At 37.8% G+C, this 17,500-nt stretch overlaps 1 protein-coding gene across 2 annotated transcripts in view; it reads left to right on the top strand.

Annotated features, from left to right (window-relative positions):
• LOC144957337 (zinc metalloproteinase nas-36-like) overlaps nt 1–17,500 on the top strand; it is an 84,089-nt gene that overhangs the window by 51,895 nt on the left and 14,694 nt on the right. For both annotated transcript variants that reach the window (XM_078888490.1, XM_078888491.1), the window contains 8 exons: nt 9,212–9,416; nt 9,895–10,021; nt 10,871–10,943; nt 12,705–12,836; nt 14,169–14,240; nt 15,125–15,251; nt 16,155–16,280; nt 17,168–17,280. In XM_078888490.1, coding sequence (XP_078744616.1) covers nt 9,212–9,416; nt 9,895–10,021; nt 10,871–10,943; nt 12,705–12,836; nt 14,169–14,240; nt 15,125–15,251; nt 16,155–16,280; nt 17,168–17,280 — 975 coding nt within the window. The remainder of the gene's footprint in view (nt 1–9,211; nt 9,417–9,894; nt 10,022–10,870; nt 10,944–12,704; nt 12,837–14,168; nt 14,241–15,124; nt 15,252–16,154; nt 16,281–17,167; nt 17,281–17,500) is intronic.

Genomic DNA, 17,500 nt, shown 5'->3' with positions numbered 1-17,500 from the left:
GCCATCGTGGTTCTAAACAAAGAAAATCGGTACTTCTTATTCTTCACGCTGGCTAGAACTTTTCATATGTCTTGTGATCAGAATTTGTAAAAGTCAAAACATGATCAGATTTATAACGTTTTTTATCCTCTGGATACGCTTTTATGCTCGTCGGAGAAATATTTCATAAGGGCGTTCGCCATTGTTCCGATAGTTTAGAGCCAGTTATTAAGTTAACATGCGTCATTACGAGTGAAGTCACGTTACAACTGTTGAAGCGTATTGAATAACAACTCTGTGATTAAATAACAATGGAAATTGAATGGATTTTTAAAAATTTAATGAACAAAGACAGATAACGTGGTCGGGTTTCCCCTTGCCCTATCACCAAAACACGTTGAATGACACCCTAAAGACGAAATGAGAGATGTAAGAATGGCGATGATAATAAGGCCGTATTAACACCGTTCTCACGTCTGTCATATTTCGTCTTTAGGGTATCATTTATCTTGTTTTGTTGACAAAGGGGAAACCCGAAATGCCTTCGTTTATTAAATTAAAACTTCCATTCAATTCTCTATTGTTATTTATTTCTTACAGCTTCAAGTGGCAACATTTTCATTAACAACGATTCTAGGATTTGTTCAATATTTTTATTTGTTTTTTTTTTTTTTTTTTTTTTTTTTCAATGATAACCTGTGAGGCCGATTGGTTGGGGTAAACACGCATTCACTAGAGGAGGCTGTGGGCCAGCCAATGAGCTTGGTGGCGGATGTGGTGGTAGGGGGGGGGGGGGGGTTAGGAAGGATTATGGGTATGATGACCTCATGGGGGTCATCGACACGGGGTGATGGGCGATCTGATTGAATGGATTGTCGAGTTATGACATAGGAGGTCAGGGGTCAAATAGGTACTGTGGAGGATAATATTATAGTTGTTGGGTAAAAATAGGATAATAGGATCGTCTGATTAGCGGCTGATCATATTATTATTATTATTATGACGTCATTTGAAAATGGTTGATTTTTGTTTTGTTTTGGCCGTGTCAGGTATCTGTTATATATACTAGACCACACGACCCGCTTCGCTGGGTTCACTTTCGTTATACTATAGATAGTTCGAAGATGACGTCACTCAGGCTTTGTTATTGTATTTTGCCATCCACGTTTATGAGTAATGCTCACTGAACTGTATTAACCTGACTATAAACGTTCATGGATACACACAGTCTTGTGTGTTGGTCCGTTATACTTCCTGATGGCAGTGTTATGAGCTTCTTCGCCAAGCGCATATTATCAATAGATAGTGTGAGCTTGGCGAAGAAGCTCACAACATTGCCATCCGAAAGTACAACGGACCAACACACAAAGCTCTGTGTAACCATGAACTTTTATAGCCTGGATAATACAGTTAAGTGAGAATACGCTTCATTCAACAGTCGTAACGTCACTTCCCTCGTAGTGACGCATGGTAACTTAGTAACTATCGGACCAATGGCGGACGCCCTAATGAAATATTTTTCCGACGAGCATAAAAGCGTATCCAGAGGGGGAAAAAACATTATAAATCTGATCATATTTTGACTTTTACACATTCTGATCACAGACATAGCAAATGTTCTAGCCAGCATATAAAATAAAAAGTACCGATTTTCTTTAGAACCACAAATGGTCGCCGTTGCTGGGCGACGTGACATCAGACTATTGAATCCAATTACTCATAAACGTGGATGGCAAAAAAACAAAACAAACAAAAACAATAACAAAGACCCGAGTGACGTCACCTTCGTTCTATCTATACAAAATATCAATAGAATTCATAATCCAGGAAGTCTCATTTGAATTAGTGGATTTTCATTGTCAATGAATGCAGATATATAAAAAGAAGAAAAGGAACAAAAGAAAAAAAAACCCCAAAAATTGGCCTATTTGTGTGCGCACTTACAAACTTAATTAAAAAAATAATTTAGCTTTAATATAGGACAACATCCACTAAACGTGTCGCTACAACAGCAACACTTAAAATGTGGACGGGACATGCCGCCTATATTATTAACGCTGTTAACGGCGGGTTCTCACTTTACACCTGAGTACGGTGAGAGAATGTGAGTAAAGAGCCATTTCCAAGGACTCAACTATGCGCCGAGCGAGGCTCAAACCTAGGACCCTTCCGCTCCGAAAACGAATGTTATACCACAAGACCACATAGCCGCTTTACCAGGTCAATTTTGACCGCCGCTGGGGGCTCAAAAGATTCGCCTCCGTCTTATAACATTTTGGGGGATTTCCTTCTCGCCTAATTTTTCATTCAAAAGTACAGTAAGGACTTGTACTGTTTATCTTTCCCTTCATCTCTCGACCCCCCCGTCACACCGAAGCCATCGTTCAGTTATAGTCTGACACTGAGCGTAGCCATAGTAAAGTTATAGCCTGACACTGACCAAAAAATGACTTCAAAATGCCAGTCTTTGGCCACAAAAGAAAACGAATCGTTAGTTGTATTCAATAGTTCAACCAATAAAATAACTTATTTCCTTGAGCTCTACTAACGACAACTCACTAGATGAACTTTAACCTAAAAAATGACCTCAACTGCCAGTCCTAGGCTATAGATAGAATGCGCTTGGCCAAGGAGTTCACAACATTGCCATCCGGAAGCATAACGGACCAACACACAAACTCTGTGTAACCATGAACTTTTATAGTCTGGTTAATACAGATTAGTGAGAACAACTCACAAACGAGGATGGCAAAAACAATAACAAAGGCCTGAGTGACGTCATCTGCATACTATCTATATATGTTCACGATGGCGAAGCACTGAGACCCAAAAAGACTGGTCTTTTGACGTCATTATTTGGTTTTTGCACCGCCTAGTGAGTTGTCGTTAGTAGTGCTCATGGAAACGATTGCTCTCATTGGTTGAACTATTGAATACAACTCACGATTTGTTTTCTTTTGTGGCCAAAGACAGTTCTTTTGACGTCATTTTTTTGGTCAGTGTCAAGACTATAAATTAACAATTGGTCTACTTCGGCTCACTACCCACCATTCAGTCGTCACTCATGTCTTCTCTCTCTCTCTCTCTCTCTCTCTCTCTCTCTCTCTCTCTCTCTCTCTCTCTCCCTCGCTCACTGACTCTTTCTATCCATTCAATAGATAGTATGAAGTTGACGTCACTCAGGTTTTGTCTGTCTGTCTCTCTCTCTCTCTCTCTCTCTCTCTCTCTCTCTCTCTCTCTCTCCCTCGCTCACTGACTCTTTCTATCCATTCAATAGATAGTATGAAGTTGACGTCACTCAGGTTTTGTCTGTCTGTCTCTCTCTCTCTCTCTCTCTCTCTCTCTCTCCTCTCTCTCTCTCTCTCCCTCGCTCACTGACTCTTTCTATCCATTCAATAGATAGTATGAAGTTGACGTCACTCAGGTTTTGTCTGTCTGTCTCTCTCTCTCTCTCTCTCTCTCTCTCTCTCTCTCTCTCTCTCTCTCTCCCTCGCTCACTGACTCTTTCTATCCATTCAATAGATAGTATGAAGTTGACGTCACTCAGGTTTTGTCTGTCTGTCTGTCTGTCTGTCTCTCTCTCTCTCTCTCTCTCTCTCTCTCTCTCTCTCCCTCGCTCACTGATCTTTCTATCCATTCAATAGATAGTATGAAGTTGACGTCACTCAGGTTTTTGTCTGTCTTTTCTCTCTCTCTCTCTCTCTCTCTCTCTCTCTCTCTCTCTCTCTCCCTCGCTCACTGATCTTTCTATCCATTCAATAGATAGTATGAAGTTGACGTCACTCAGGTTTTGTCTGTTGTCTCTCTCTCTCTCTCTCTCTCTCTCTCTCTCTCTCTCTCTCTCTCTCTCCTCGCTCGCTGATCTTTCTATCCATTCAATAGATGTATGAAGTTGACGTCACTCAGGTTTTGTCTGTCTGTCTCTCTCTCTCTCTCTCTTCTCTCTCTCTCTCTCTCTCTCTCCTCGCTCACTGACTCTTTCTATCCATTCAATAGATAGTATGAAGTTGACGTCACTCAGGTTTTGTCTGTCTGTCTGTCTGTCTGTCTCTCTCTCTCTCTCTCTCTCTCTCTCTCTCTCTCTCCCTCGCTCACTGACTCTTTCTATCCATTCAATAGATAGTATGAAGTTGACGTCACTCAGGTTTTTGTTATTGTTTTGCCATCCATGTTTATGAGTACTTCTCACTAAACTGTATTTCCCAGACTATAAAAGTTCATAGTTACACATAATTTTGTGTGTTGGTCCGTTATACTTCCGGATGACAATGTTGTGTGCCTTTTAGCCAAGCGCATACTATCTATAACAGCAGCAGGAAAATCGTCACATTGGTTACGATCGATGTGAACATATCATTTTTATGCAGGTCTGATAACCCCAAATTGGATTCAATAATCTGATGTCACGTCGCCCAGCAACGGCGGTCATCGTGGTTCTAAACAAAGAAAATCGTTACTTTTTATTCTTCATACTGGCTAGACCGTTTTCACGTGCCATGTGATCAGAATGTATAAAAGTCAAAACATGATCAGCTTTATAATGTTTTATTTTTTCCCTCTGGATACGCTTTTATGCTCGTCGGAGAAATATTTCATAAGGGCGTCCGCCATTGCTCCGATAGTTTAGAGCTAGTTACTAAGTTACCATGCGTCATTACGAGGGAAGTGACGTTACGACTGTTGAAGCGTATTGTTTTTGGCCCGTTGTTTTAATGGAAACATATTAATTCTGACGCCAAAATATTGCCCATTCTAACACATGTTAAATCAAGGCTAATATAAAAGTTATCACTAAATTCTATCCATCAGACTATAGATGTATAAGGTTTTACATACTTATTTAGTGTTGTTTAAGATCTGAACAAGTGCGTATGAAAGGTGCCAGACAAAGCAAGAATGATCCTTATCTTACACTGGTGCCTGCTCCTTAATTTCTTAATATATGTGGTGTTACGTTGTATACGGCTCGCGGATGTTGTATTTTACCTAAACGCATAGCATCAATATATCTGATTGCTCTCTCTCTCTCTCTCTCTCTCTCTCACTCTCTCTCCTCTTCCGCACCCCCCCCCTCTCCCTTCCCTTTCCCAACAGGCCTCTTTCTCCTCCCTTTTTCCCATACAGCATACATGTTCGAATATCTCCCTGCTATCCCATAATTCCTGCTCTATACAATCTATTAATATTACTTCCCCCTTGTCGGATCCGCTCGCATACTCATGCATCAGATCGCCACTCACGCCCTTAAGTCATGTTGAATTACGGCCCCTGACGATGCGCGGGCAATCAATGTCAATATCAAATGACAAACACTCGTCCTAAATGATTCAATTATGAGATCCCTCTAGGGGTTGATTCCAATTTTGAGCTATAGGGCGTACGTCTCACGGCGCCGGGCGAATCGCAATGATTCAGTTATGATGATTAGGACTTTATGATCATTATGATTTTATCAGGAGAGATTCTGGAATACAGACGAAAGAATGTGACCAGTCGTCTCTACGCAGTGTCATGTCGGAGGTGAACCTGATGCTTGGAAATTCATTTTACCCGGAGCTTTGTCTTTACCGAGGATTTCCACCAAAATTTCACAACCAAACCAACACAAAACTAGATATCACTGAAACATGAAAGCATACGTTCTAGTAATAGACAAATATTTCTTTGTGTGTGTGTGTGTGTCTGTGTCTGTGTGTGTGTGTGTGTGTGTCTGTTAAGCTTTTAAGCTTTTATAGATAGAATGCGCTTGGCCAAGGAGTTCACAACATTGCCATCCGGAAGTATAACGGACCAACACACAAACTCTGTGTAACCACGAACTTTTATAGTCTGGTTAATACAGTTTAGTGAGAACAACTCACAAACGCGGATGGCAAAAACAATAACAAAGGCCTGAGTGACGTCATCTGCATACTATCTATATAGCGCAATATCCACTCAACGTTCTCAAAGCGCTTTACAAATGTGTTCCTGACCAAGAGCGTCGTGTAACATGTAGAATGAGACATGACGCCTGTTAGGCGATATTACTTTTTTTTCCAGACAGAGACGACCAGGTACTCATTTTACAACTGAGTACGGTAAGAGAATGTGAGAAAATAGCCTTTTCGAAGAACTCGACTATGCGCCGAGCGAGGCTCGAACCCAGGACCTTCCGAACTGAAAGGGAGTGTCATACAAACACAAAACTAGCCAGATATTTTTTCCCCGAAACATAAAAGTAATACGTTCTAGTAATATTTTTGTTTAAATTTAACGATTTTGTGATGTACAAAAGAGCTCATAATGAGAGATATGTTGGTTGCATCGTAACGAATGTGACAATTATCCTTTAGCTGGTGAGGAAAGGGTTAATTTTCACAATTCGAGTTAACAAGTTAACCAGTCTGATAAGACTCGCGTTTAACAATTTGGCCATCAAAAACGTCCTTAAAATATCTATCAATCTAAATGACCCTGCTCATCTTGCCAAAAAATCCCCCAGACCTCAGACTTCGCGAGTGTTGTCGGTCAGATAAAGATCTGAACAAGTGTCGTGTATGAAAGGTGCCAGACAAAGCAAGAAAGAGTCTGAGGTTCGATTGCCAGTCGAGAAAGACTGTTTTTTTGGACTGTTTATATCTTCTATTTTTATCTCTTGCCTTTTCCTCACTTATCATACACACTTGTTCAGATCTTTATCTTATACCGGTGCCTTCTCCTTAATTTCTTACTTTGATTTGTTGTCAGTAACAAGCTTGGTGACAAATTTTTAAAAATCTACGATTCTCAGCCCCCCCCCCTTTTCTCTAACAGACACTCAAAATCAGCCTTTAGAATTAAAAATATTTCTCACTGTTATTGAGTCTGGCGAGTTTTTTTTTTTTTCATTTCCATTTCGAAACAGCATTTCATGCCTCCAAACCGACGTGTAAATATATGCAGGTCTGAAATCCGAACGCAATATCGTTGTAATGGACACATTTCGCGTCATTTTTTTTTATGGATGTCCATTGCAACAATGAGCCCATAAGGAATTGGGTTATCAGACCTACAAAAACAACAAAAAAATACACTTCGTTCCAGACACATAATTGAGCGAGATTCAATAACATGTAGACAATAAATATTTAATTATCAGAACTTAAGCGCATCATTTATTATTATTATTATTATTATTATTATTATTATTATTATTTTTATTATTATTATTATTATTATTATATTATTATTATTAATAATATTTATTATTATTTATTATTATTATTATTATTATTATTATTATTATTATTATTATTATTATCTCATCATCATTCATTATTATTATTATATATTATTATTATTATTATTATCATATCTATCATTATCTATCTATCATCATTCATCATCATCATCATCATCATTATTATTATTAATTATTATTATTATTATTATTATTATATATTATATATTATTTATTATTTATTATTATTATTATTATTATATTATTATTATTATTATTAATATTATTATTATCATCATCATCTATCATTATTATTATTATTATTATTATTATTATTATTATTATTATTATTATTATTATTATTATTATTATTATTATTATTATTATTATTTTGTTTGCAGCGAGTCTAAAATGTGAACCCACCAATTGAACGCATTTCAGAACATGACATCTTAAATGTTCACCATAATTTTGTTATTGAATTATCCTCGACAACATGTCGAATGCCATTACACCATAACGTTATTTAATCTTATCTCGTACGAAAATACATTCCTTATTTACAACTTTACGTCACTCAGAATCAATGAAATAATTCGTCATCGGGCGACATTATGTCTGGCACTGGAATAAATAAAGCATCGTGTTGCTATAGTAATTATTCCTGGTTTCAAAGAGTCTGAGCGAGGTGCACTCTAAATTATCTATTTAAAATATAAACATAAATTTACAATATTTTGACTCTTCTGCAGAGAAAACAAAATATAATAAAAAACGAATATTAACAGCTTTAAAAAAGAACAAAATATCAAACACGGAACGCTTCGGGCTCAAAACCCTTCTTCAGCTAACAACAGAAAACTTCCAATAAAACATAAATACATTACAAAATTCCAGAGCTACGACAGAGAAATGTTTAATTGTTGCTTGTTGTCATTAACTTTGTATGATTACTTCTTGTTGTGTTCCCGATTTGTTTTAATGTTTACCTATGGACTTGTTTTGTTAATCTGTATATGTCCCTGTGTGGTTACATGTGTGTGTGTGTATGTGTGTGTGTGTGTATGTGGAAGGGGTATAGATAGAATAAAGTTGACGTCACTCGGGTCTTTGTATTTGTATTTTGCCATCCGCGTTTATAAATAATTCTCAATAAATTGTATTAACCAGACTATAAACGTTTAAAGTTATACATAGTTTTGTGTGTTGTTCCGTTATAATTCTGGATGGCAATGTTGTGAGCTTCTTAGCCAAGCGCATACTATCTTTACGCATGTACTTTCTTTACACACACTCACACATATTATATATATATATATATATATATATATATATGTATACATGTGCGTGTGTGTTTGTATAGATAGTATGCAGTTGACGTCACTCAGGTCTTTGCTATTTCTTTTTGCAATCCGCGTTTATGAGTAATTATCACTAAACTGTATTAACGAGACTATAAACGTTCAAGATTACACACAGTTTTGTGTGTTGGTGCGGAATACTTCATGATGGCAATGTTATGAGCTTTTTTGCCAGCGCGTTCCATCTATAGATAGTGTGGGCTTGGCTAAGAAGCCCAAAACTTTGCCATCCGAAAGTATCGATAGGTCTTTGTTGACGTCACTCAGGTCTTTGTTACTGTTTTTTACCATCCGCGTTTATGAGTAATGCTCACTAAACTGTATTAACCTGACTATAAACGTTCATGGAAACACACAGTTTTGTGTGATTGTCCGTTATAGTTCCGGATGGCAATGTTTTGAGCTTCTTAGCCTAGCGCATACTATATATAACGGACCAACACACAAATCTATGTGGAATCTTAAACGTTTATAGTCTGTTTAATACAGTTTAGTGAGGATGACTCATAAACGCGGATGGCAAAAAATCCAAAACAAAACAAATAATAACAAAAACGCGAGGGACCTCATCTTCTTTCTATCTATTTGTGTGTGTGTGTGTGTTTGTGTGTTATGTCTATACGTGTATATGATGTCATTGAGATGTTGTTCTTGTTTCTCTATATTGCAGACCAATTCTACAGAAGAGATAGAAGATTCTGACGAAGACTCGCCTTATCTGTTTGAAGGAGATATCATGTTGACTTTACCGGAAGCGGAAGGTATTCTCGAATCGTCTAGATCCCGTGTCAAACGGAAGATAACGGCCAAGAAAGACCATCTGTGGCCATTGCCCATCCCATACCGGTTCAACAAAAGCCCAAAGTATATTTTGAGTGAGTTCAGAAACCAAATTATTTGACTTAAATAGTTGATAACTTCGTACCCAAAAGGTACCGAGTTCGATCACCCGCAGTTGCTCTATGTGGCCTTGAGCAAGTCACCTCTCCCTAGCTCAATTTGCGGCGCTGCACTGCGGCTGACCCCTGGGTTATTCCAGTCTTCCCTTGATATAGAACCTAGAGACAAATTTCCCCTTTGGGATGAATTAATGGAATTTTGTCTTTTTTTTTAAAAAAAAAATAATTTTTTAATTTAAAAATAATAGATATGAACATTTAAAAGCGCATTTTCTCAAAATTCTCCATACTCAGTGAGATTCCTTTTGTGTCATTTATTCCCTCATCAGGCCATATGGAACCATATTTTCATATATTCTAGACAGTACCTTTCACTTGTTTGGTATTTTATCTAAACATAGCATCAACAGCTATGTCACACATATTTATATTATGTATATTATCTTATTGGCAGACAAAACAGAACGGAACGCCGTCCAAGAGGCGATGGCTGAGATCAGCTCCCTGACCTGTATCACATTCAAAGAAGTAGATGACTCATACCCTATAAAACCAGTGCTAGATTTCAGAAAGGATTATGGGTAAAATCTATATCATATTTATTTATATTTTTTCGATATACTAGTGGAGAACTGCAATATTTGCAGGGAATTAAAGACTATTATGAACAGAACTCTTCTATTAAAAAAAAATAATTATTGAGCGTCTAAATGTATATATTATATAGCACAATATCCACTAAACGTCCATAGCCAACAACAAGACATACCATGTAGGACGAGACATAACACCTATTAGGTGATATTACACTTTTATTTCGGACAGAGACACCGCTGTTAACGGCCAGGTAGTCATTTTACACCTGAGTATGGTGAGAGAATGTGAGTAAAGAGCCTTCTCCAGGGATTTAAAGATGTTCCGAGCGATGCTCTAGCCCAGAGGACCTTCCGATCCGAAAGCGAGTGGCATACCACAAGACCACATAGCCGAAATAAAGGCTATTACGAATAGGCACTCCCTTTTTTTCATCATTGCACTCTTGTTTTGTGGAAATTAACAAAATACGAATCTTACGAGCTATGAACGATCAAAATCGGTCCAGTAGTAAAGTCTGAGGGTGCGCTCAAATAAAGCTGGCAATAGGTCGGCCAGATGGCTTTTTCCAACATCAAAGGACCGATCATTATGCCTATCAGATTTTATAAATAATTATTTGAGTCAACGGATGATGTAATTATCCTCAATTTAAGAAAGGTTTGCAAAGTACTCGTATGTTGATCTGTAAAACATAGTTTTTTAACTTTTGATTTGCAAGGTAGTATGTGGTCGTCGGCAAAAATCGTGAAGCCAGAATCTTTACGTGTAATGTAATAAATCTTGTATAATATGGAAGCGATGACCATAGATCCACAAATTTTTTTGCCTTGCAGTTGTTGGTCCTATGTGGGCAGAGAAACGTCGTTCCAGTTCCAGGAAATATCGACAGCACAGGAATGCTTCAAGGTACATGCTTACATGAAAGGAGCTATAACAAAAATATTATCCTAAAATCTTGAACTCAATGCGCTGCTTCAACGGCAGCCAATGAAGAATCTCCAGAACAGGGGAGATAGGATCGTCACGTTTTGATAACATCACCAAAATAAAAGTTGTTTGAAACTTCGTATGACCCCATGAAGATAGTCAAACTAATCCAAAATTGTATCATATCACTAATTATCAAGTTCTTGACGAAAGCAATCTATCATAACCATTTTGAGCTTTATTTTTATATAGCGCAATATCCATTAAATATACTCAAAGCGCTTTACAAGGGGTGCCTGGCCAACAGCAACACATGACATGTAGAACGAGACATGACCCCTATCAGGCGATATTACACTGTTTTTCCGGACAGAAACAACGTTGTTCACTGCCAGGTACCCATTTTACACATGAGCACGGTAAAGAGCTTTTTCCAAGGATTAAACAATGCGCCGAGCAGGCTCGAACACATGATTTTCCTATCCGAAAGCGAGTGCCATACAACTAGACCACATAGTCGCACAATCACTCCATGAAGATAGTCAAACTAATCCAAAATTGTATGATATCACTAATTATCAAGTTGTTCACAAAAGCAATCTATCAGAACCATTCCAAGTCAATACTAGAGGCTGCGCAGCTTTATGGTCTTGTGATTTGATACTTGTAAAATCGAAAACGTCTTTTGTGCAGAGGTGAAGAACAAAATCAGAATCGCTTGAGGGGTGGAATAGAAGATTTCTTGCCCTCTTGCGTTTTGGAATGCGAACTTTGTTTCCAAACGCGCACTCGTAAGCTTTCTAAATTGTAAATTGAGCTTTTATATAGTGCAATATCCACTAAACGTGCTTAAAGCGCTTTACAAAGGGTCCCTGACCAACAGCAACACGTAACATATATAGAACGAGACACGACGCCTGTTAGGCGATATTTCATATTTTTTTTCCGACATAGACAACGCTGTTAACGGCCAGATACTCATTTTACACCTGATTACGGTGAGAGAATATGAGTAAAGAGCCTTTTCCAAGGACTCAACTATGCGCCGAGCGAGGCTCGAACCCAGGACTTCCGATCCGGAAGCGAGTTTCATACCACAAGACGACAAAGCCGCACTGGTAAGCTTGTACAGCTCCTGAGTGGGAACACGTCCTTAATTCCAAAACTCAAGAGTACAAACATCTTAAATTATTTTACCACTAATCTTGGAAAACCTTATTTTAGTGAAAACAAAATCGTTGAATAATGTTTCGGGCCCATTGAATTAAAAAAAGATAATAAAAGGTGTTTTTGGCCTTTCCGATGAAAATTATTAAGATATCCCAATAATACGATAGTGTATTCTGCATCTTGAATATTCAGATTTAATTTTCTCCCAAGGACACTTTAACGTTGAAATAACGTTTAGTAAAGTTGGAAGCAGTTTTTTTTTCCCAAAATCACTTTTGTACATTCTATTTTAAATGATACTTGTAAACTTTCAAAACTCTTTCGTGCAAATATAAAGAATCGCTCGAAGGGTGAAATAAAAAAATTATTACACTCTTGCGTTTTTAAATGCAAACTTTGTTCGCGCCACGCACTCGAAAGCTCGTATATATATATATATATATATATATATATATATATATATATATATATATATATATATATATATATATATATATATAGGGATTGGGAATACATCTGTAATTCAAAAGCGCAAGATTCTAATTCTCCTACATTGAATGATATCCACAGAAAGGCGTGTTACTCCATGAGCTAGGACATGCCCTAGGGTTTTGGCACGAGCAATCAAGGCCAGACAGAGATGACTACGTCAAGTACCTGAAGAAAAACGTCAAGAAAGGAGAAGGATTCAACTTCAACAGGGTAGGTACTCTGTCTGCTGATTGACTTACTTGACTTCTTGCCAGTAGGATTCAGTAGTCTGACTTCACGTCCGCCCAGCAACCAGCACCAGAAAATTGATAGTTTTTTTTATTATTCATGCAAGCTAGAAATTTTTCACGTGTCATGTGATCAGAATATGTGAAAGTCAAAACATGATCGATTTATGATGTTTTTCTCTTCTAGATACACTTTTATGCTCGTCGGAGAAGTATTTCATAAGGGCAGTGATGGAGATAAATGGCGTTCATAATTTTCCCGAAACTTTATAACCAGTTGTATGCGTCTTTTTTCCCCGACAGAGACAACGCTGTTAACAGCCAGAGTACGGAGAGAACGTGTGAGTAAAGAGTCTTCTTCCATGAATCCAAAGGGTGGCAAGCAATTGCCATTGTCCATTTCGCTCTACAGAAACCGGGATAAACTCCGGCTCCATAGGCCTCATGCCTTTGAAGAAGACTACTACCTAATATTCACTCACTAATATTTTTCTGTCCATCTTATTGGCTCGTGTATTTAGGAACATCTAGCCTTTGGTTTATCTATTTTTTTCTATCTGTTAAGATTCTATCATGGAGTCTTTGGGAACTCCTCCTTCCATTCGTCCGTCGTTCTCCGACATTCTCAGACAACCAATCGATATTTGAAGGACGAACTTTCTGGCCAAAATTTGAATGCAAAATTTAAAAAATAAACCAAAAAACCTTAAGCGTTTATATATTCACTAAACGTGCTCAAAAGGCTTTACAAGTGGTCCCAATTAGATCTTTAAATGATTCAACAGTTGTCAGATTTTTTTCTACATCCTACAAATTTTCCTTACATCGTTCCTTGTCTATCGGTGACCGGTCATATGATCCTTGTCCCGATATAAAACAGTTCAAACATGATATAACAGTATTAAAAATTAACTATTTATATAGCATAATATCCATTAAACGTGCCCAAAGCGCTTTACAAGTGGTCCCTGGCCATCAGCAACTCTAAAGATGTAGGACAAGACATGACGCCTGTTAGGCGATATTACAATTTTTCCAGACAGAGACAACGCTTTTTAACGGCCAGGTACTCACTTTACATTGAGTACAATAAGAAACTGTGAGTAAGGAGCCTTTTCCAAGGACTCAAATATGCCCAGAGCGAGGCTCGAACCCAGGTCTTTCCCATCCGAAAGTGAGTGTCAAACCACTAGACCACCTAGCCGCATACCCGTGGTTATTTTTCTTGTTGTTGTTGTTTGTTTGCTATAAAAATAATTTTATTTTTCAGAGTACGTAAGTGTTAGTAATAAAATGCTTTCCATCCCCTTTACAGGAAACGTGGGGTGATATAGAGAATCTTGGTGTCCCTTATGATGTTGGGTCTATCATGCATTACGGATCTAGGGTATGAATTCATGTGGTTTATTTTTCTGTTAGAACGCAGCTAAGGGAAGAGGCGAAGAAAGAGAATAAGAGGAAGAAAATGATGAAGACGAAGAATGAGTAGGTGATGCTGCTGATGATGATGATGATAGAGGATAAGTTGATAGTGATAACCATGAGGATAAAATATTTGATGATGATGATGGCGACGATAATGAGGATGATGATGATGATGATGATGATGATGATGATGATTGAGCTTTTTTTTAAAATGAGCTTTTATATAGCGTAATATCCACTAAATAGGCTCAAAGCGCTTTATAAGGGGTCCCTGACAACAGCAACACGTACCATGTAGAACGAGACCACGCCTGTCAGGCGATATTACAATTTTTTTTCCGGACAGATACAACGCTGTTAACGGCCAGGTACTCATTTTACACCTGAGTGCGGTGAGACAATGTGGTAAAGAAACTTTTTCCAAGGACTCAACTATGCTCTGAGCGAGGCTCGAACTCAGGACCTTTCGATCCGAAAGCGAGTGTCATACCACTTGACCACATAGCCACACCAAATGATGATGATGATGATGATGATGATGATGATGATGATGATGATGAGGAGGAGGAGGGGGAGGAGGAGGAGGAGGAGGAAAGAAGAAGAAGAAGAAGAAGAAAGAAGAAGAAGAAGAAGAAGAAGAAGAAGAAGAAGAAGAAGAAGAAGAAGAAGAAGAAGAAGAAGAAGAAGAAGAAGAAGAAGAAGAAGAAGAAGAAGAAGAAGAAGAAGAAGAAGAAGAAGAAGAAGAAGAAAAAGAAGAAGAAGAAGAAGAAGAAGAAGAAGAAGAAGAAGAAGAAGAAGAAGAAAAAGAAGAATTTCCACTGCACCAGTATATAATTCCAATTTCAGTTCTTCTCCAAAAATAACCGTGATCCAACCCTGGTGACAAAGGATCCCCTACTCCAACGGGACTTGGGCCAGAGGCGGGCCATGTCCTTCTATGACGTTAAATTGGCCAACATGGTCTACTGTGCCGGTATGTGCAACGACAATTTTTAAAAATTAAATTACAATCTATTTTGACCGACGTAGACATATTTGCAGGTCTGGTAACCGATCGAAAAATTATTGGCTTGTGTTAACGTTGTTGCAATGGACAACATCTTGCGTTGGTTTGAGATCATTTCAATTACAACAATGAGACAATAGCATATTAATTGTGTTAATAGACCTCCAAATAAACATGCGTCTTTTTTGACCATTTTTTTCCTGAACATATTTTTTACACGAAAATAAAATGACGCCAGGCGTCAGCCGCAGTGTACTCGGCGTCAATGTATGACCCACCACATCAAAACAATCAGGCCAACTAGGTGTCGTAAAAATACTTAAATATTAAAAATGGCCATAAATATATATATATTTTCTAATATTTGTCAATTTAAAAAAAACTACATCAACAGACAAAAGAAATAAAAAACACCATTAAAATTGGACCCGAGTAATAAATTGTTTTGGATAAAAATTCAATTTTCAGCATTTTGCTCATCCTGACAGGATACCGAAATCGAGCTGGGTGGAATAGGAGGGGAGGGGGAGGGGGAGAGGAGGCCGTACAGCTAAGCCACGTGCTCAATGGATCCCTAGATAACAGCAACACTTAACATGTAAGATGAGATGAGAGGGCGACGAGGATGAAGATGTTAGGCGATATTACAATATGGACGAAAAGTGTGATTTTTAAAAACTGGTTCCTATTTCAAAAGGCGCCTATTCCATATACAAACAGCTCTAGGTGCCTTTTCAATACAAACATCAAAGCTACAATAACAGGTTATACACAAAACATACTGAAGACGTTCATATCATAAAAAAATAATATATTTTAAACGGAAACTGGTTTTAATCCATCAATAAATTTAAATTCTTCATCTCCCAGACATTTGCCGCAATGCCAAATTTTCCTGTCTCCACGGAGGGTACCCAGACCCCAAAGACTGTAATCGATGTCGGTGTCCCGACGGGCTGGGCGGAACGAAGTGCCAATACTCCGCTCCAAGTAGAGGTATGTGTAAAAATAAACAGGATTCTCTTTTTACCTATCTATGCTTGCAGTTGTAGATTTAATCTATAGTACGGAAGTGGTTTTTGCACTTGTTCTAGGCGTTTTTTTTACATAATAGAAGTCTCTGCAGACTGATGAAAATTACAGGAGCAATGTCGGCTAAAACTTGAGAGTTTTTTGTCTCCATTCTTAATATAGTATCCTATAATCCAAAACGTATTGAGCATTCTTTAAAAAACTACAAGTCTAATCATCTGTCAATTATAATTAATATATGTAAATTTGATATGTAAAATAAATAGAATAATGAAAACATAAATGATGAAATAATAGTGCTCAAATATTATATGAAAGGAGCGGTAAATATAGCCCATTTAGTGAAGAAAGATGTGATACAGGGGAAAATGGAGGGCAAACGAAGAAGGGGAAGACCTAGGCCTAGTTATATAAAGAATATCCTAGAATGGACAAAAATGAATGGAAGAGAGTTTTATGATACCGTCAACAGATGAAGGGAATGGACGGCCTTTTGTCATCACAGAATGCGGGCAGTCAATGTCAATGAGGACGACGCTGGATAGTGAGTGAGTGAATGAGTAGTGAAGATTGCAGCTGCAAGAAACACTCTGTTGATGAGAACAATAATTATACATTTTATGCATATTGAAAATCCTCCCCAAAAAACAACGCTTATGGTCGAAACGTTTGGGTGATTACTCCTTTATAATAATATGATTCAAAGATTCAAGCCTTGTTTTATTCAGAAAAGTGAGTGGGGCAGTCACTTGTGTTGATAACAACGCGAAAATGTTTCATTCTCTATTGTCTTCTGGCACTTTCCTATTCATTTCATTTCTTGTTATTGTTATATTTCTCGTTACCTCCAGGAGGACGGTGTGGCGGACCATTGCTAGTTGAGAATGGGAACCGTTACACAATCAAATCTCCAGGGTACCCGTGGGCTTACATGCCAAATACGGAATGTACGTGGCTCTTACAGGTAAGCTCGAATTGCCTTATTTCATCTTCTTTGTCTTTGCTAGTGAGCTTTTATAGATAGTATGCGCTTGGCTCAGAAGCTCACACTATTGCCATCCGGAAGTATAACGGACCAACACACTAAACTATGCGTAACCTTGAAAGTTTATATTCTGGTTAATACAGTTAAGTGAGAATTACTCATGAACATGGATGGCAAAAAGCAACCACAAAGACCTGAG

This window comes from Berghia stephanieae, chromosome 11, assembly GCF_034508935.2.
Source record: "Berghia stephanieae isolate SIO BIC M18660-M18661 chromosome 11, UCSD_Bste_1.3, whole genome shotgun sequence".
NCBI classification, from domain to species: Eukaryota; Metazoa; Mollusca; class Gastropoda; order Nudibranchia; family Aeolidiidae; genus Berghia; species Berghia stephanieae.
This window is presented reverse-complemented; position numbering and strand designations above follow the sequence as displayed.